Source organism: Urtica dioica, chromosome 3 (assembly GCF_054948205.1).
Source record: "Urtica dioica subsp. dioica isolate 48M chromosome 3, U.dioica_male_clone48M_v1_H2, whole genome shotgun sequence".
NCBI lineage: Eukaryota > Viridiplantae > Streptophyta > Magnoliopsida > Rosales > Urticaceae > Urtica > Urtica dioica.
Genome location: NC_142758.1, coordinates 36,351,246 through 36,372,547, shown reverse-complemented (window position 1 = coordinate 36,372,547; position 21,302 = coordinate 36,351,246). Strand labels below are relative to the sequence as shown.

Below are 21,302 nucleotides of genomic sequence, written 5' to 3'. Positions count from 1 at the left end.
CTTAAGTATCTTCGAAGAACTAGGAACTTGATGCTTACATACTCAGGTACTGACCTGACTATGACGGGATATACCGACTCCGATTTTCAAGCGGATAAGGATTCCAGGAAATCCACTTCGGGATCTGTGAACATCCTTAATGGTGGAGCTGTTGTGTGGAGAAGTATTAAGCAATCTTGCATTGCTGACTCCACAATGGAAGTAGAATATGTGGCTGCTTGTGAAGCATCCAAAGAGGCTGTATGGCTTAGAAAATTCCTTAAGTATTTGGAAATTGTTCCAAACGTCGACGAGCCCATGACCCTTTATTGTGATAATAGTAGGGCTGTCGCTAACTCAAAGGAACCTCGAAGCCATAAGCGCTCTAAACATATTGAGAGGAAATACCATTTGATTCGAGAGATCGCGCAACGCAGAGACGTGGAGGTGAAGTAGATCTCTGGCAGATCCATTCACCAAGGCCCTAGCAAACAAGGTCTTCGACCAAGATCGTGAGGGATTAGGCATGAAAGACTACACACATCTTCTTTGAGTCAAGTGGGAGTTTGTTGTCAATGGTGCCCACAAGAAGAGTTGTAATCTTTATTTTGTACATTTGATGTAATAAAGTCTCATGAAGACTCTTGCTTGTAATTGCCTATTAATTCATTAATAAAGTTGAAACGTTCATTCATTCTTTCTTTGTTTGAAGCTTTATGATAAAACCTTAGTCTTTTAGTCCATAAACAAACTTAACAACTTACGAAGAGACAAATGTAGATTTGCATGAACAAACTCTTCGTAGTTTGCTTAAAACGATATATTCGCAATCTTAGGGTCAAAGGACTATTGACCTCAGTACGATTGTTAGAAGAATCTATGATGTCTGGTTATGAGGCATTGAGAGTTGGAGACTCTATAGTTCTTCTAGGTATCTTCCGAAGGTACTGAATTGACCAGTGCACTTCTAGAGACAAGATAAGAACAAACCATTTAACCTCTTATGTCTCGAAGTCACTATGTATGAATTGCATCATGCTTACCTTAATCCTGAAATGAGACATGTCATTTCACACCTTAGTATTCTCATTTGAGAAAGTCAGAGTTCGGACTCACTATGTGATTCCGAACAGGGCCTATTGGTGAAGTACTAAGTTGTGAGTATGTCATGAGTAACTTTGTGAAGTTCTCATAGATATGGAATTCATGTACAAGATTGCTGAAATGCAATGTATATCACCTCATGCTTTGTTCCATGTAATGTGAATAAATGAACTGGCCATTTTCCAAATTGAGTCATGACTCTTTTGGATGAATCAATGTGACTTGTTAGCTCCTCGTCAATACATTGTTTCTATCTTATTCACAAGCGACAAAGGAGTTGAGGAAATAACAGCTAGAAGGGTAAAATGGTAATTTAGTAAATCCCGACTAGCTGATGACATTCATGAAGGGTAAACATAGATAATATTCAGTGGATCCGCTCATCATAATTAGGTCGAATTCTTGAGTAGAAAATAAATTCATTTGAACCGAGAGATTTTCAGTGTCAGCTCTTTAGTGGAGTCAGTTGGCATTAAGCTAAACTTGGAAAAGGTTTGTGAACTTTTGAGTCCAAGTGTTTAGCTCAAGCTTTGTTCATTTGGGTCCATGAGGTCACTGTCACGAATCACATCGATAGGAATAGTTAAACAGGGAGCTAAGTCAAAACAAGAACGAAAATTATCAAAAGGGTATTTTTGTCTTTTGAGACATAGGATGAAATGAATGTCAATAAATTTTTTAACATGGTCATTTGATGACAAGTTACACTCGGCCATAATAAGATTAATTGGGCCTTGTGGATTAATTTCATTTCATAAGAATTTTATTGAAAATTCTTAATGGGCCTTTTTCATGTTGTCATGAATAAATGGAAAAGCTTCTAGAAGCCTTTTCTAGACAATATGGGCGCCTACCCTATACAGAAATAGGAGAGATTATTTTGTGCATAAATGTATCAAGATACTTGCCAAAAGAAAAAGAGGAAACAAATTTCCTCTAGAAGGAAAGCACAACTTCGGCCAAGAGAGAGTCAAAGCAAGGCATGGAACAAAATAGGAAACAAATCCAAGGCTTATTGAAGCCTATGTTGGCCGTGTGACTCAATAAAGGAAAAGAGGAAATTGGCTCATGAATATGTGATATTCTATAGAAGAGGAAACTATCTTATTGAAGGTGAGACCTCTCCTATAAATAGGAGCCTCATTCCACACTCTTCATTCATCCAAGTTTAAGAGATTTGAGAGACTCTCTCTCTAGAACTTGTGGCCGAAAATCCTCTCTCTCTCTCTCTCTACTTTATTTTCGATTTTTTCTTGTCTTGGCACCTAGGTCCTCACTCGACCTAGTGTTTAGCTCTGCGACTTCAAGACTTGTTCTTAAGTCGTAGTGTTTAAAAGTGCCCACTCACTAATTCCTTTATTTCGAGTGATTTAGTGATAGAAACTTTCGTGGTTGCTCGAGGTGCCGAGGAAAGGAAGAGAGACGTGCTGCGAGGGGAGACGAGCGTTGCAAACTTTCCAAAAGCTTCTTCAAAGTTCAAGCTTCAAGAAAAGTTAGTAAACTCTTAGCTCATATTGGTTTTTAATTACATGTACTTGCTTCTTTGTCTAGGTTAGTAAAAACTGTTTTTACTTGAAAATAAATTTTTTAAAATTCCGCCGCTTCCCGAAGCGTTTAATCTTTTTTCTTAAACCCTAGATCAATTCCAACATGATATTCCCTTCATTTCTTATAAATTGGTTGCTTGAATTGCTCTCTAGTGTTTACTACTCATTTAAAAAAAAATCTAGATCATATAATCGTATAATTAATTAGCTAGTTATTGTAATTATTTATATTTCGCACGGTTATAGGGATATGTATTCCTAATAAGGGAATTTCACTAACAATTTGGTGTCAGAGCGATTGGTCGTGATCGATACCAACATGTTTAATCCGCAACACGTATTTGTTAAAAAGACGACGAACTAAACAAAATATGTTGAAAGAATTTTTGGATCTTGACCCAAACCTCATGAGCAACGAAGAAGATGACCAAAAGTTCTGGAGCGAGGAAGAAGACGAGCCCAACCCCGACCCACGTTGAGACAATGGATGAGAAGATTTATTTCAAGTGTGGACTTTTAAATTGAGTTTAGCATTCAAACTTGAAAAATTGCAGAAAGAGGGACATGCATTTGGATTCCGCCAAGCCTCATGAAGAGGGATTCCAACAAGCCTCGTGAAGAAAGATTCCGGTGAGTCTCGTGAAGAAGGATTCCGGCGAGCCTCATAAAGAAGGATTCCGGCGAGCTCCATAATGAAAACTGCGGAAAGAGGGATGTGCATTTGGAGCAAGGAAGAAGCCAAATAGGAGAAATTTTGATGGAAATTTTTTTTACTGAGGGTATTTGAAAAAATAATTAATTCTCTCACCTATATATAGTACTACGTGTTTTAAATTTTGGGTTTCAGACTATAATTGGTAAGTGTCATCCATTCAGTATTATTATATCAATCTAGAAATTTAAGTGCCTGAAATTGTCTATTACGATTACAACTATAAACAATTTATTAGAATATATGTATGAAGTAACAATTCAAATTTATGAATTATACGTGCCTAAGAATTGAACTTAGAATATATGTTCTACGTATGTATATGTATGAAGTAACAATTCAAATTTATGAATTAAATAAAATTATAAAACATATACACGCAAAAAAAAATTGTACAAATAAATTTGATACAAGTAATTTTTTTTTATGTATAATAAATATTGTATATATATGCATATACATATCATATTTTAATATTATGATATGTACACATAAACATATTACATATGATAATGATTATCTATGTACGCATGTATATCGTGTACACTATGTAAGCATGTAAGTTATAATAAAAGGGTTGAAAAAAAAAATAATAAAAAGTATATTTGAGTAATAATGTTGAATTTATTTTTGTTTACACACACTTTTTTTTTTTATTAAAGCAAAGCAAACTGACGCATGAGAGAGAGAGAGAGAGAGAGAAAATGGGTGGTGCCTTCATGTAATGTAACGAGTAAAGGTGTAATAAGGTTGGGTTAATCGGTTTTTTTTTATGTGTCATCAATCCGAACCGCTACAACTAATTTTTTTTAGTTATAAAAACCAAACCAACCTAATTGAAAGGTAAAATCTGTTGTCAATGGTGCCCACAAGAAGAGTAGTAGTGTCTATTTATGTACATTTGATGTCATATAGTCTTACGAAGACTCTTGCTTGTAATTGCCTATCTATTCATTAATAAAGGTGAAACGTTCATTCATTCTTTCTTTGTTTGAAGCTTTATGATAAAGCCTTAGTCTTTTAGTCCATAAACAAACTTAACAACTTACGAAGAGACAAATGTAGATTTGCATGAACAAACTCTTCGTAGTTTGCTTAAAACGATATATTCGCAATCTAAGGGTCAAAGGACTATTGACCTCAGTATGATTGTTAGAAGAATCTATGATGTCTGGTTATGAGGCATTGAGAGTTGGAGACTCTATAGTTCTTCTACGTATCTTCCGAAGATACTGAATTGACCAGTGCACTTCTAGAGACAATATAAGAACAAACCATTTAACCTCTTATGTCTCGAAGTCACTATGTATGAATTGCATCATGCTTACCTTAATCCTGAAATGAGACATGCCATTTCACACCTTAGTATTCTCATTTGAGAAAGTCAGAGTTCGGACTCACTATGTGATTCCGAACAAGGCCTATTGGTGAAGTACTAAGTTGTGAGTCTGTCATGAGTAACTTTGTGAAGTTCTCATAGATATGGAATTCATGTACAAGATTGCTGAAATGCAATGTATGTCACCTCATGCTTTGTTCCTTGGAGTGTGAATAAATGAACTGGCCAGTGTCCAAATTGAGTCCTGACTCTTTTGGATGAAACAATGTGACTTGTTAGCTCCTCGTCAATACATTGTTTCTAACTTATTCACAAGCGACAAAGGAGTTGAGGAAATAACAGCTAGAAGGGTAAAATGGTAATTTAGTAAATCCCGACTAGCTGATGACATTCATGAAGGGTAAACATAGATAATATTCAGTGGATCCGCTCATCATAATTAGGTCGAATTCTTGAGTAGAAAATAAATTCATTTGAACCGAGAGATTTTCAGTGTCAGCTCTTTAGTGGAGTCAGTTGGCATTAAGCTAAACTTGGAAAAGGTTTGTGAACTTTTGAGTCCAAGTGTTTAGCTCAAGCTTTGTTCATTTGGGTCCATGAGGTCACTGTCACGAATCACATCGATAGGAATAGTTAAACTGGAAGCTAAGTCAAAACAAGAACGAAAATTGTCGAAAGGGTATTTTTGTCTTTTGAGACATAAGGATGAAATGGATGTCAATAAATTTTGACAAGTTCATTTGATGACTTAATGTCACTCGGCCACAATATGATTAACTGGGCCTTGTGAATTAATTTCATTTCATGAGAATTTTATTGAAAATTCTTAATGGGCCTTTCTCATGTTGTCATGAACAAATGAAGAAGCTTCTAGAAGTTCCTTCTAGAGAGACTTGGGCGCCTACCCTAATAGAGAAATAGGAGAGTTTATTTTGTGCATAAATGTATTTAGATACTTGCCAAAAGAAAAAGAGGAAACAAATTTCCTCCAAGAGGAAAGTGGGAATCGGCCAAGTGAGAGACAAGGCAAGGCCTTGAACAAAATTGGAAACAAATCAAGGCTTCTAGAAGCCTTGAGTTGGCCGAGTGTCTCAAAGGGAAAAAAGAGGAAATTGCTCATGAATATGTGATATTCTATAGAAGAGGAAACTACCTTATTGAATGTGAGACCTCTCCTATAAATAGGAGCATCATTTCCTCACATTTCATTCATCCAAGTTTAAGAGATTTGAGAGACTCTCTCTCTAGAACTTTGGCCGAAAATCCTCTCTCTCTCTCTCTAGTTTATTTTCGATTTTTTCTTGTCTTGGCACCTAGGTCCTCACTTGACCTAGTGTTTAGCTCTGCGACTTCGAGACTCGTTCTTAAGTCGTAGTGTTTAAAAGTGCCCACTCACTGATTCCTTCTTTTCGAGTGATTTAGTGATAGAAACTTTCGTGGTTGCTCGAGGTGCCGAGGAAAGAAAGAGAGACGTGCTGCGAGGGGAGACGAGCGTTGCAAACTTTCCACAAGCTTCTTCAAAGTTCAAGCTTCAAGAAAGGTTAGTAAACTTCTAGCTCATATTGGTTTTTAATTACATGTACTTGCACTTGTCTAGGTTAGTAAAAACTGTTTTACTTGTAAAAGAAAAATTTTAAAATTCCGCCGCTTACCGAAGCGTTAATTATTTTCTCAAACCCTAGATCGATTCCAACAAAATCAAACCAAACCAATCCAAAAATAATCGGGTTTTTTTGGTTGATTTTTTCGGATTATAATTCTCGACAAATGACTTTAAAACTCAAGTGACAATCATATATTTATATTATATCAAATACGTTATGTCAAATAAAATAAATTCTTTACTTATCTTTAAAAAGTTTACATATTAAAATAAAAATTACGCATATTTTTAATTACCGAATCTTCGTGTATTCGAAAATAATAAAGTATAATACTAATTATTTTTTTATATTTAATTATAATATTATTAAAAAAATAACATTTTATTAAACAATAGTACATATAAAATATTTGCAATCCTTAAAAAGTTAAAGGATTAATACCATCAGGTTGGTTTGGTTAAACTCAATCTCACGACTATAAAAAACCAAACCTACCCGAAATAATTGCGGTTTGGGTTGGTTACAACTTTATCGGGTTTTAATGAGACGGTTGAAAAAGAGTGCGGTTTTGGCTTGTTCGATTTGGCGGTTTTCATGAATACACTTAGTAATGAGAGAGAAATTTTTAAAGAAAAAAATTATTAATGAGTGTATGAGTATTGAGCCACGTGTCATGAGAGGATGATGTAAAAACGTTTGTCAACCTTTGGCTCTAGGCTCTTTAATAGTAAGTAATAGATTCCGGGTTCAATTGATTAGTTTACTTAGAGAAATTTCATTTTCTAGACCTAAAAGTTATGGAAATATCTCAATTAGACCCGTTAATTAAAAAATATCCAAAATTGGACTTTTGTACCAATTTTAGACAAAAATACCCTCAATTCAAAATAAACCTCATCTTCATCTCTTTCATCCTCACTCTCTCACTTTCTCTCACTTTCTTAATGGTTTTAATGGTTTTGTCATGGTTTGAATAGTGTAGGATTGATAGGATATAAGATTAGAGTGGTTTTTAGTTATTTAGTGTTGATTTGAATCATGGAAGATAGTTGAATTTTTTTTTTTTTAATTTTTAAATCTGGGTATTTTGTGTCGGATCCCGTCGGATTTCATCGGATTCGGTCGGATCCGACCGAATCCGATGGAATCCGACGGGATCCGACACAATCCGATGATCTTCAAAGAGAGGGGATTAATTTTTTTTTCTTTTTTAAATCTGGGATGGGATCTGACGGGGTCCAATTTTTTTTTTTTTTTCTAATCCTAGCGCAACTAATTCGAAGGTTACAAGAATTGTGATGAAGATGATTTGAAAATGAGAGAAAAATATGAGTTATTTGAATTTCAAGGGTATTTTCGTCCAAAATTGATACAAAAGTCCAATTTTGGATATTTTTTAACTAACGGGTCTAATTGAGATATTTCCATAACTTTTGGGTCTAGAAAATGAAATTTCTCTTTACTTAACAGAGGTGGCCAAGTTTTGCTGGGGCATTGACACCAAGTTTTATGACAATTGCAATTCAAGCATCTACCACAAACATAGGCGCAATCGTCGGTCTGTTTGCACCGCATTGATATCACATTCATAGCTTATCATAGAAACTAATTAATTACCGAAACTACTGTTAGAGTGAAGATAGAACGGGTAAAAAAGCCTGAAGGATTAATTAAGTGTTAGGATATTTCTGTCAGAATACAAATAGATATCTAATTTTGATACAGTGATATTATTAGTATATTATTAAGTTTACTTGAAAGAACTTGTTTCCATGTAAATGTCTGTGTACATGATAGAACAAAAGCGAGAAGAATTTGTTACAATTAATCAATTTTTTAGTTTTTTTTTTAATTTTACCTAAAGTTTTATTCTATAAAATAAATAATGCACCAGACCAAAGTAAATTAAATTAACTAAAACAGTTAATTTAATTTACTTCAGCCCGATGGACTTTTTTTTTTAATAAAATGAAATTTTTGCTATTTTTTAATAGAATGATGAGCTATTGGGTTACGGGCACAATTGTCGTTTTAATAAATGGCTTAAGAATAACGTTGAATAACAAATATTTTTTTTTAACCTTAAAAGATAATTATGCGAAAATGAACAAATCAACATCCTTTATGAGAAAAGATCTTCCAATTTTACGAGTATATTGTGATAATGTCGTCACAAAAATTAATTATTTTGGGACAAAAAGTGTCATTAAGTCATCATAAATATTCCCGCTTTCACATCGAAGGCGCCGTGGAGGACGAGGAGGGAAGAGTGTGGAGAGTTATGGGTCTTTATGGGGACCCGATGGCCGCTAACCGGAAGTATTCATGGGATCTTATCCGGCGAGTCATGGCCTCTCATAACGGGCCGTGGCTTGTCGGAGGAGATCTTAACGAGGTGTTGGAGAACCGAGAGCTTAGCGACGGTAGAATCCGTGACTCGCACCTTCTTGATTCTTTTCGGCACATGCTTGAAGATTGCGAGCTTGAGGACTTGGGCTACGAGGGGGCTGATTTTACTTGGCGGCGTAGTTCATCTCCGGATAACATCGAGGAGAGACTCGACCAGTGCCTTGCTAACTCGGAATGGAAGACTCTAGTCCCGTTGGCGAAAGTCTTCCACCTCAAGTATTGGAGTTCGGATCATAGGCCTCTTCTTCTCACGTCCTTCGGGGTTAAGAAGGGGGGCCAAATCGAAGAAGCCTCGGCGGTTCTTTTTTGAGGAGGCGTGGTGTGACGAGGAAGAGTGTGGGGCCAATCGTCCAGAGAGAGTGGTCAGATTTCAGGGAAGATGGGGAGATTCGTGGCTTCCTTGACTCCCTCCGACGTTGTAACAAGAGTCTCGCGCGGTGGAATAAGGGGAAGTTGTCCGAGCTCAAGAACAAGATTGAGAGGCAAAAGTTGGTGGTTGAACTGGCCGGAGACCGTCATTTGGAGGTAACCGAGGAGATTTGGGTCGGGAGCAAAGACAACTCAATGCCTTTTTTGAAAAAGACGAGTTGTATTGGCGGCAACAGAGTTGAATGGCGTGGATGAAAGGGGGAGACAAGAACTCGAAGCTTTTCCACCGCAAGGCCACTACGAGGCAGCGGAGGAATGAGATCCGGGGTCTCTATGGCGAGGTCGGGACTTGGAGAGGCGATGACAAGGGGATCAAAGAGGTTATCTCCACCTATTTTGAGGACATCTTCCACTCCTCGAAGCCCGATCCGGCGAGTATCTCCGAGGTCCTCTAGGGGTTGGAGGAGAAGGTTACCCCGACTATGAATAGCCACCTCCTTAGTCCTTTGTTGAAAGCGATGTGAAGGCGGCTCTCTTCTCGATGGACCATATCAAGGCCCCGGGGTTGGACTATTTTCTGGCCCTTTTCTTCCAAAAGAATTGGGAGGTGGTAGGAGACCAATTGACGACGATGTGTTTCGGCGTCCTTAACGACGGGCTCCCGGTCTATGAGCTAAACGATACTCTCATCACCTTGATCCCCAAAGTCAGCAACCCTACAAAGGTGAATGATTTTCATCCCATTAGCCTTTGTAACGTTGCTTATAAAGTTATATTTAAGTGTCTCGTTTCCCGTTTGAAAGGTCACATGGATAAGGTGATATCGAAGAATCAAAGGGCGTTCGTGAGTGGGTGCTAAATCTTTGATAATGTGATGGTGTTCTTCAAGGGGATCCACACCATGAACAGGGGTCGATTCGGCAATGGAAACTACGCCGCCTTGAAAATTGATATAGCCAAAGCCTATGACCGAGTAGAGCGAGCATTCTTAGAAGCGGTGATTTTGAAGTTGGGATTTGACCGCGTGTTGGTGGAGAAAGTCATGAGGTGTGTGACTTCGGTGCGTTTCGCCTTCAACATCAACGGAGCGACCCGGGGGCATCTCAAGCCGGAGAGGGGCCTCCGTCAAGGGGACCCTCTCTCTCTCCATTCCTCTTTCTCTTTTGTTCGGAGGGCCTTTCGTGGCTTCTTTTGGACAAGGAGAGGAGATGCCTCATCAAAGGGGTCAAGTTCGGTCGAGGAAAGCTCCGGGTCTCGCACTTACTCTTTGCCGATGATAGTCTCATCTTCTTCCGGGCTTGTGTGGAAGAGAGTGAGGAAGTGGCGCGATGCCTCTCCACCTATTCTACGGTTTCGGGGCAAGTTGTCAATTTTGCTAAGTCCAATGTGTGCTTTGGTCGATCGGTCTCGAAGGAAACTAAAGTCGCGGTTGCGTCTTGCCTCGGAGTCTTGATTACCCCGTGCCACAAGTGCTACTTACGGCTGCCCACCTTCACCGGCCTAAGAACTTGTGAGTTGTTTGCCTTCATTCGTGATCGGATTTGGGAGAAAATCAAGTCTTGGAGGGGGATTTGGTTCTCTCAATTCGGGTGCAAAGTGCTCATCAAAGCGGTTCTCCAAGCCAGCCCCGGATATGTGGCTAGATGCTTTCGCCTCCTGAAGAGTCTTATGGACATCATTCATAAGGCCATCGCCAAGTTTTGGTGGGGTAGGTGTGCAGACGAGAAGAAAATTCATTGGTGCAAGTGGTCTGAGTTAATGGTGCACAAGTCGGAAGGTGGGTTGGGATTTCGGGATTTGGAGCGCTTTAATAAATCTCTCGTGGCCAAGAACGTATGGAGACTCCTACGGATCCTGAGAAGCCTTGTGGAGAGAGTCTTCAAAGCTAGTTATTACCCCAATGGAACCCTTTTGGAGGCTAAGGGTAAATCCGGAGGTTCCTCGATGTGGCGTAGTTTGTTATGGGGGAAGGAGATTATCGTGAAGGGCTCAAGGTGGAAGGTTGGGGATGGTGAGAGCATCCACGTCGTTGGCGATCGGTGGGTTCCCCACCCTCCGCGCTTCACTCTTTCCGACCCTCCTCCTATTCCCAAGAATATGCGCGTGGCGGAACTCAAACACCACAACGGAGAGTGGAATGAAGCATTGGTCCGAGCGATGCTTGATAGAGATGACGCGGAAGCCATCCTTGCCATTCCGACGTCCGTAGAAGGGCTGCCCTACACGCTTTGGTGGCACTTCTCTAAGGACGGCGAGTACTCGGTTAAGAGTGGCTACCGGATGGCCACGACTCCGACGGGGTGTGCCTTCGCCTCCACCTCCGATCCGGGGATTACCGAGACTTGGTGGAAGACTCTTTGGAAGCTCTCAATCCCGCCTAAAGTCAAGCTCTTCACTTGGAGAGTTTGCAAGGGCTGGATTCCGGTGAATTCAACCCTTGTACGACGGAAAGTTAGCCACGATGCCAAGTGCCCGGTGTGCTTCGGAGGCCCGGAGACGAATGCCCATGCCATTTGGGGTTGCCGGGGGCCTTGGAAAGTTTGGGAGCTCACAAATTTTGGGGACTTGGTTAGGTGCTTCCGGGGAGACGATGTCACTTCCTTCTTCATCACCGTCATGGAAGCTGTTGAGATTAGTAATTTGGAATTATTTTTTGTCTTGGTGTGGGAGATTTGGAATCATAAGAACAATGGCTCGATGGGAAAGGACAAGTGGGCCCCGGAGGATCTCGTGGAGTGGATCGGGGGCTTCCTCAAATCGTATCGGAGAGCCAACCCTTCTAGACCGCAGCCCTCCGCGCCCCTCTCGCCGCCGGTCTCGGTTTGGCAGCCCCCGCCGCCCGGGGTGGTGAGTGTGTGCGTGGACGCGGCTCTCAATAGTTGTGAAGGGAAGCTTGGAACCGGGAGCGTGCTTCGGGACAATCGGGGGTGGGTTATTGCTTCGGAATCTTGGTGAAGAACGTTGGATTCTCGCCGGTCCTTGCGGAAGCTTTTGCCATTCTTGGGGGTCTACGGTTGGCGGCGGAGCTCGGGTGTAGCCGAGTTATGGTTCTTTCGGATTGTCTTGAAGTTTTCCAAGCCGTGAAGAGGGAGTCTATACCCGCTACGGAACTCGGCACTCTCCTTGAGGATATTAAGGTTAGTAGGTCCCTTTTTTCTCATTTAGAGTTCTCCTTTCTTCCCCATTCTTGTAACGTTGCAGCCCATAATTTGGCTCGTTTTACGCTTAAGTTCTCATCGGCGTCGCGATGGTTGGGGCTTGTCCTACCATGCGCGATGAGTGATGTTATTAAAGATATGACCCGTTGTAACCTCGGAATTCGTCCGCCATAAGTGAGGCTTTTTAATGAAATGTCGTTCATGGTGCCGGCCACGTTTTATAAAAAAAAAAGTCATCATAAATGTAGAAGTTTATTTATTTACTGATTTTTAAAGAAATTCTCTTAAATTTAATTTGGGCCCGAGATCCAACCAAATTTAACCAAAGAGGGGTTTAAGGGTCCAGTCAAGCAAATTATGAGCCGTTGTTAAGGAAAACCCCATATGATTTTTTGACACAAACATTCTGATGTAGGGCAACGGAAACCTTACAAGTTTACTAAAAAAAAAATTATACCTTACAACGAGAACTAAAATTTCATATGAAAAACTAAAAATGCACAATGAAACCTTACAAGTTTACTAAAAAAAAAATTATACCTTTAAAGTTTAGTCGAAATGACCTGGGACATCTCAGGTTAAAAACTTTTTCCGAGAAGACTTTTCCTTATTACTAGTGTTCCTCATTTTCACATTTTTTTTTAACTCGTTAGTTATTTGTTTATTATTATTTTTTTTGTAGTTATATTTATTTGTTTCTTATTATATACAATTTCATTTTAAATACTGACAAAATTATCATAATATTATATTCACAAATATTTATGGCTATGTTTAATTATTTTTTTTTAACTATATAGAGATTATTATCTATGGACCATAATTTTTTGAATTTCCTCTACAGTAAACTACTCTATTGTTCAAACCATTTGAAAACAACAATGAAATGAAGCAAATTATCAATAACCAGCAAATAAATAATATCAATAAATGTGGTTAACATAATGATAAGGATTGTAGCCTTTCGATTTCACATATTCTTCATGTTGGTAATCCACTTCCACCCTTATTGAATCTGAGAATCCAAAGATGATGAAGATGACCAAAGAAAAGAGAAAAGTTCTCGATCTCAGAAAACACGAGAGAGAAGAAATCTTTCTATTGATTTGATTGTTTAACTAACATATGAGAAACGTATTATAATACAACCGAATAAAGTCAAACCAGCATGAGTTTAGAAACTACATATTTTTCTTACACTCATCCTATGACTCCAATATACATAAAATAAACAAAACGACATAAAAGAAGAAAAAGCCGGAAAAGCTTAAACATGCTTGATCACTAAGCAACTCTCCCTCAAGATGGACTATACATGTTCAACAAGTTCATCTTGGTCTTGAGACTTGACAATGCCGGTGAAGTTAGCGACTTTGTGAAAATACCAGCAATTTGGTGAGGAGTCCGAATGGGCAACAACTTAATGAAGCCCTGTTGCTAGTGATCCCAGACAAAGTGAAGATCAATTTCAATATGGTTTGCCCGTTCGTAATAGATTGGATTCGAGACTATATGAATCGCAACCTGATTGTCACAATAAATCACTGGAAATAACACTTGAAGGACCCGAGTACTTGATGTCAGATGAAGTTCATGGTTTTTGTCGAGAGGTATCGAAGCGAGATTGCACTTGAGACTCTATAATCAGCTGCTTCCAATTGACCTCGCTCACTGCAGCTGCGAGTGACCTGTATTCAGCTTATGTAGAACTTCTAGAGACTATGCTTTGTTTCTTAAACTTCAAGCGACTAGAGCCTCACCTACAAATACACAATACCCAGTCACTGATCGTCTAGTATCAGAGCACATAGCCCAATCAGCATAAGAAAATCCTCTAAGTTGTGCAAAAGAATCAGATTGATAGAAAAGACCAGATCCTGGATTAGATTTGATGTATCGAAGAAGGTGATGAACAACTTGTAAATTCTTTGTCTCAGGTTCTTGCACAAACTAACTTCAAGAGTTAACATCAAAGGTGATATATGGTATAGTTATCGTAAGATATAACAAACGGCCAATCAATATACTATATTGAGTAGAGTCGTCCAATAAAGTCCCACTCGACACAGTCAAACTTATTTTTGAATTCATAGGTATACGAACAATTTTGGAATCCAGGAAGCCAGCATCTTCTAGAATCTGCAAGACATATTGTCTCTGAGTCAAGACAATACCAGTTTTTGACCTTAGCAATTTCTAATCCATAAAATACTTTAAGTATCCTAAATCCTTCAACTTGAAAGCAGCACTCAAAAACATTTTCAAATCAATAATTTGCTAATTTGGACCGGAAAAAATAATATCATCAACATATAGTAAAATAAGAACAAAATTAAACCTGATTGTGTACATAGAATAGTCACACTTGCATTGAGTGGAACCTGATTTTGTGACAAATTTAGTGAACATGAGATTCCATTGTCTAGAGGCTTGCATAAGTAAATAAATGGACTTCTGCAACTTGCAAACCAACTTATCATTGCAATCCAATTTCACCCCTTGTGGTGTATATCCCATAGGCAAATCCATGAAGACTTCTTCAAAAACACCACCATTAAGAAAAAAACGTTATTGATATCTAACTAAGCTAAGAACCGCTTCTAAGCAGCAGCAAGACTAAATAGAAATTTAAAATTAACTAATTTAGCAACAGGAGAAAAAGTGTGAAGAAAATCAACTCCATCCTTTTTGTTTAAAACCCTTTGCAACTAGCCGAGCTATTCTCCTGGCTAATGTCCCATCCGAATTTAATTTATTGGTGTAGATCCAGCGACAACCAACATATGTTTTTCCAGCAGATTGAGGAACAACTAACCAAGTCTTATTAGTATGCATGGCATTAATTTCTTCAGTCATTACATCCCTCCATTCTTGGTTTATAAGAGCTATATGATAGAACTATGGTTAAGAATGAGCTGAAATAGATAAAAACGAATTCTCTAAATGGCAGTGACAAATTCTCATAAAAAATAACTGTATCAAGAGTGTGTTTAGAAGTACAACAACTTTCACCTTATTTAATGAGATTGCAATGATACTCTCGGAGATATGCCGGTGGAACATGTTGTTTGTTAGATTTTCTGACAACGAGCTCTTGTTGAACTAGGATTGAACTGAAGTGTAACTAATGGTTCATCAGGAATGACATGAGTAGTGTGATCTTGTATGTCCTCAGTGTTAGGTCTAACATCACCAACATCAGATTCTTTGGGAGTGAAAAAAGATATGAGAATCTAATCTTGAGTTTGGTATATCATCAGTAGACATAATAGGTGTAGAACCCCGAAACTTAGTCATATGAAAATTTAAAATTTTGTGATGTTAAATATCAGATTTAATATATATATATATATATATTATATTATATATATGTTATTAGTTCTTTTTATATAGATAAATACTTGGGAATCCAAATTCATTTCTTAAAGATGAATGTACAAAATATAAAAATTTGAATATGGAAGTGTTATGTGTGTATGTGTATATATTTATATATATATATATATATATATATATATATATATATATATATTAATTGCGTAATGACTTTGATTAGCCTTTTTCTTATATCTCTGTGTATTTTGTAAACTGTGTTTGGTGAGCCAAACATATACACATATAGATTATACATACCTAGGGATGGCAACGGGTACGGGTAAAGCCGGGTACACCTATTCCGTTACCCGTACCCGCTATAATTTTTTACCCGTTACCCGGACCCATTTACCCGGATTTTAAGACGGGCCGGGTAACGGGGATATCCGCCGGGTAAGCGGGTTAAAAATATTAGACCCGTTACCCGTTTACCCGGTTAAAAAAAGGGTAGCGGGTCGGGTAGACCCACTTACCCGTTTACCCGTTTATAAAATAAAAATCCATCAACAATATAAAGTTGAAAAATAATAAAATTTAGGTGAAAAATATTTAAGTGCTACTACAAATTGATCATCTTCATTGTAATTTGGTCATCTTCATTGTAACATATAAAAATTTATTATCTTTTTAAATATTTAAAAGTTAACGGGTCGGGTCCCGGGTAACCGGGTACGAGATGACTATTCCGTTACCCGTACCCGGACCCGTTAAAAACCGTAACGGGTATTACCCGTTTACCCAAAAAGAACGGGTATTACCCGACCCGAATAACTCGGGTAACGGTCCGGAACGCGGGTAACGGGTCAAATTGCCATCCCTATACATACCCACATAAAACTAAAATAAAATAAAACTACTTTCGTATTAACCTATTTGTATAGCGTTAATATGTTAAAGACAATTAAAGTGCAATATATATATATATATATATATATATATATATATATATATATATATATATAGTATGAAACAAATAAATAAATGTCAATATTGCTTTGGTCTTGCTGTACGCTGATGTACACTAATTTATATGTATATATATATATATATGTATATATATATGTATAATGGACAATTAGAATTAATGCTCTAAAGGTTAGTATAGAGTACTTGCCTTTTTTTTTAAGTGGACTTTTGTTTGGTTACTCACCGTAAATGAAAATTAAGAGGGAGAATCTTATTGCATTAACTTAGACTTTATGCACTTTTTTATGATATTCAATTCTTTAGTCGTTACCTTTTCTTTTGACCTTCAAATTTCTTTTCCTTCTCCTTCACCCTTACGATGAAAACATTCTTTCTTCTTTCCAAACACTATCAATTCCACTCTATCCCTAAAAAAAAAATAAAGAAAAGAAAGAGAACGAAAATCCTAATTATCAAGTGTGATTTTCTCATTTTGGTGTTCTAGCAAAGTTTATGGAGGTTCTTCTACGATTAAATAAGAGGTATTTTTATTTCGAAACTCATTGTTTTTATTCTCTCGGAATTATATTTTTAATATGTATTTATTTTCTTATGAGTAGTATTGATAAAAATATTTTCCGATTTGAAAGAGTTTCATATGTTATAAGAAGCGTCTTATTTTATAGAGCTACCGAAATTATTTCGATCTCATATTTTTATACACGAATATATAAGATGTTTTTGGTACGTGTTTAAAATTTCATGATTTTTAGATGAACGATATTTATTTTAAAAATATTTTACGATCAGTGCGCAAACATAGTTTCTTCTTTTGAAACAGCCTAGTAATTGATTTTTTAAAAATAGCTAAACAACGTATTTTCGACTGAATATTTTATACACTATTACTTCATCTGTTATTGTTATATGATAAAATTTTGGTGACTTATAGATGAAATAAATTATGTGTTTGAGTGTTTTTCCAACACATGTGCAGATCTGTCCAGTTTCTATAAAACTAGTCTTTTGCTCATCATGCCTTTTAAACCATTTTTCCATATTTCAAAACTGAGTTTGGTTTTTTCCAATTCAGAAGAAAACGTTCAAATTATTATTTTATATTTTTTTGAATTTTCTCAGAATTTATCTCAGCAGTTTTATTTTCTCGAGATTTGCATTACTAATAAGGGTATTTTAGTAATTTTCACTTAGAGCTCTGGATTCTAATTTTGTTTTCCAGTAGCCTAGTATTGTCCAGAATAGAAATTTTTTTAGCTATGAACTAATACCTCAATTATTAATTCTTCCGATTAGGTTTCGAACCATCTCGAGTGTTTGAATCGTTCGCAATCATAGATTGTAATTTCTACTCCATGTGAGAACAATCTCACTACAACACATATTAGTTTTAAATAAAATTATGATGAGTTTTGTGATTCATGAAGTGGTATATTTGATAGTATTATGTGGTTTTGTTTATAGTTATACGCCACGTGATACATGATATGATATGCTTAAGTACGATGATATGATTTATGACTTGTTATATATTATGCGATGATTACATGTCTACGTCTATGAATTTTAGCTTATGATATGTGATATGATAAATGATGATGATGGAGTATTAATGACATGTTTTTAAATTTATATGACATTATGTATGTGATGTTTGCGCATGTCTTTATGCTAAGTAAATTTATGTACGATGTATGGGATGCTAGTTAACGTTTTATGTTGAGCTATGTTATGTTTCATATGCATTGGTAAGCTACGTCATGTTATTTTTTTAAGTTATAATCATGTCACGTCTGATGTTATGTATGATGGTTATCTATATTACATGTCATATTTGCATGTCACCTAAATAATAAAGTGAAAAGATAAGTAAGAGGGTCGTACCGCCTCGAGTTACGAAGGTCTGCAAGGAGAATTTCCCGAGCCGACTTACGGACCCAAATGTGGAAATTTCTCATATGTTATAAGTTTATCAGATGGAGCAAAGTATGGGACCTTGCAACCCCATATCTTTGTTTCCAAAGTGTACACTGAAATTGGTACGACTACTCTAGGGGAGCCCCGAATAAAAAATGATAAGATTTATGTTAAGAAAGGCCATTTCACCTTTAGAATGAAAATACTAATAACCGGTTCATGCATTGCATCACTCATCTTGTTTTGTGAGTTTTATATTGTTCTCGCTGAGCGATAGCTCATTTCCACGAAAATTTTACGTATGTACTGTAGGTAAACAACTTACTGCTAAGTGATGAGTATGGACCATCGGCATCGATAGCAAGAGGGTTGGGTTATGGTTGCAACTATGTAAGAAAGACTTCCGCTAATCATAAGATAAATTAGATTTAAAGATTTAATATAATTTCTAAAATAAAGTTTTAATATAGATTAAGTAGTATGTTAAAGTATTGTATCATTTTATCCTTAGCTTGATTAACAAATTTATTGTAATTTATTTTCTTTTAAGTTGGCATTAAAACACCATTTTTCAAGTAAATGTCATAATCCGAGAATTTCCAGATTACGGTTTTGTAAGGGTATTATATGATATAAATAAAAATCCTCATATTTCTTTTATACATAATTTTGATAAGTAAAAGGAGTAAGTAAAGTAAGACGGTCCGAAAAGTCGGGTCGTCACAATAGGAACATGTATAGATTCAAAAGGATCAATCTTTATGTCTTTGAGAGTAGTGTCATGAAAAGGAATTTTTTTCATGAAACACTACATGCCTGGATAGAAAGATCTCTCTTGAATTTAGATCCTAGAGCTTTTAGCCTTTAACACTTTGAGGGTATCCTATTTAGAAACACTTGCGAGCAGGTGGATCAAACTTTGTTATGTTTGCCTTAATGGTGGTGGCAAAACATAAACAAGCAAAAACTCTTAGAATAGAGTAATCAACTTGTTTTTGATATAAAATCTCATTAGGGCTCTTATGTGACAAAATAGGAGCAAGAGTCCTATTTATAAAATATGTGTCAGTAAGTAAACAATCTGTCCAAAATTGGATAGGGATGTTAGATTGAAACATAAGAGCTCTGGCCACATTCAAGAGATGCTGGTGCTTTCTTTCCACTATAAAATTATGTTGTGGAGTTTCAGCACAAGAGAATTGGTGTATAATAACCCTGTTTAGAGAAACATTTTGATGTTAGTAGAAAAATGGTTAGAAATATAGGCACAAAATCGAGGGATAATAGCATGCACTTCAAACTTGTATTGTATAAGAAAAATCCAACAAAACCGATAATAATCATCATCTAGGGTTAAGAAAAAGACGATGACCAACACGAGAAGGGACTTTATATAGCCGCCACTAATCGCAATGTATAAGATCAAAACAAGCATGTGAAAGATTATTCGCAGAAATAAAAGGCAAACAATGTTTCTTGGCAAGAGGACAAACACAATGTCACAGAAATAAAAGGCAAACAATGTCGCAGAAATAAAAGGCAAACAATGAATATCTAACCGATTTTTAAGAGAATCTAGTCTCCTAAAGGATAAGTGGCAGAGTCGTTGATGCCATATTTCTGCTGAAACTTTATTTGTATGTCTTACTGAATTAATGAGGTTGTTCTTGGTCAGGCTGTAAAGATCGTTGAAGCATATACCTTTACTATTCATCTTCAAATGATTGGAAACCTGGATCATAAAGGAGTCATCATCAAAGGTAACTATTACTTTTGATTCTTTAGTTAATGCTTTGACTGAAATAAGATTGAACTTGAAATAGGTACATATAACATATTGTACATAATAAGGTCATCATTCAATTTAATATCGCTTATGAAATTGACAGATATAACTGTGCGAGTAGGGAGAATAACATTCAATTATGCAAAGTCCTAAAATCTGAAGAAAAAATATCCATCAACACATATATATCTAGTGGTGCCAGAACCCATTATCCAAGAATTAGATATAAAATTCAACGTTTGAGTAGAATTGACCAAACCGTATAAACCTATTTGGAATGAAGTCATGTTGACGTCACAAATATACCAGGTTTAGTTTGGGATGAGGTTAGGAGCTGGTTTGATAGATGGCTGATCAATTGATGAATCTGATCGGCAGAGAGAGTTGATGAAGCACTCGATGCAGAATTCTCAATTGCTCCTCCATGGCTTGAACCTTCAACTCTGTTGGCTTGCATCTTGTTATTGAGCGTATGGCCCAGGGGATAGCCATGGATTTCGTAACATTTGTCCACCTGTGACCTAGCATCTTGCAATGAGTACAAAGAGGACGTTCTTTTCCCTTCAACTTCTTCTGCTCTTCACGAACCTCTATTGCCAGTGAGTTGGATTGATCGTTGGAAGGAATTGAATAAAATTTAATGGACCTTTGAGTCTCTTCTTGGCTCACCATAGTGTATGCTTTAATGATTGGAGGAATAGGTTCCTTCGGAAAAATCTGACCCTAGCGTGAGTGTAGGTCTTGTTCAAGCCCATGAGAAATTGCATCACGTATTCGGATTGAGAAAACTCGATCATCTTGGCCTTTCCTCCACAATTGCAAGGACAACTGCATTCTGGCTTGAAGGCACATAGCAGCCAACATCTGGTACTCTTTCTTCATGCACAACCAAGGCGGCAAGTTGTACGCCGTAAATACTACAGGCCACATGCTGTATGATAGGCTCATATCCCCAAACGGGTTGAATCCATCCGCAGCTAGCCCAAGCCGCACGTTCCGAGGCTCTGCAGCAAAACCTGGGTATCTCTCGTCCAAATTCTTCCACGCTGTACCATCAGCAGGATGTCGTAGAACGCCAG

General features: G+C 37.1%; 2 protein-coding genes across 2 annotated transcripts; both read left to right on the top strand.

Moving 5' to 3' along the window:
- The first annotated feature begins 8,566 nt into the window (after positions 1–8,566).
- LOC149402667 (uncharacterized) lies at positions 8,567–9,004 on the top strand. The gene has a single exon (XM_089608480.1). The coding sequence runs from the start codon at positions 8,567–8,569 to the stop codon at positions 9,002–9,004; it is 438 nt and encodes a 145-aa protein (XP_089464606.1).
- A 301-nt stretch (positions 9,005–9,305) lies between these two features.
- LOC149402666 (uncharacterized) lies at positions 9,306–21,077 on the top strand. Its single transcript, XM_089608479.1, has 8 exons — positions 9,306–9,509; positions 9,590–9,787; positions 9,953–10,123; positions 10,237–11,910; positions 12,021–12,200; positions 20,113–20,197; positions 20,749–20,822; positions 20,925–21,077. The coding sequence occupies exons 1-8, from the start codon at positions 9,306–9,308 to the stop codon at positions 21,075–21,077; spliced, it is 2,739 nt and encodes a 912-aa protein (XP_089464605.1).
- The last annotated feature ends 225 nt before the right edge of the window (positions 21,078–21,302 follow it).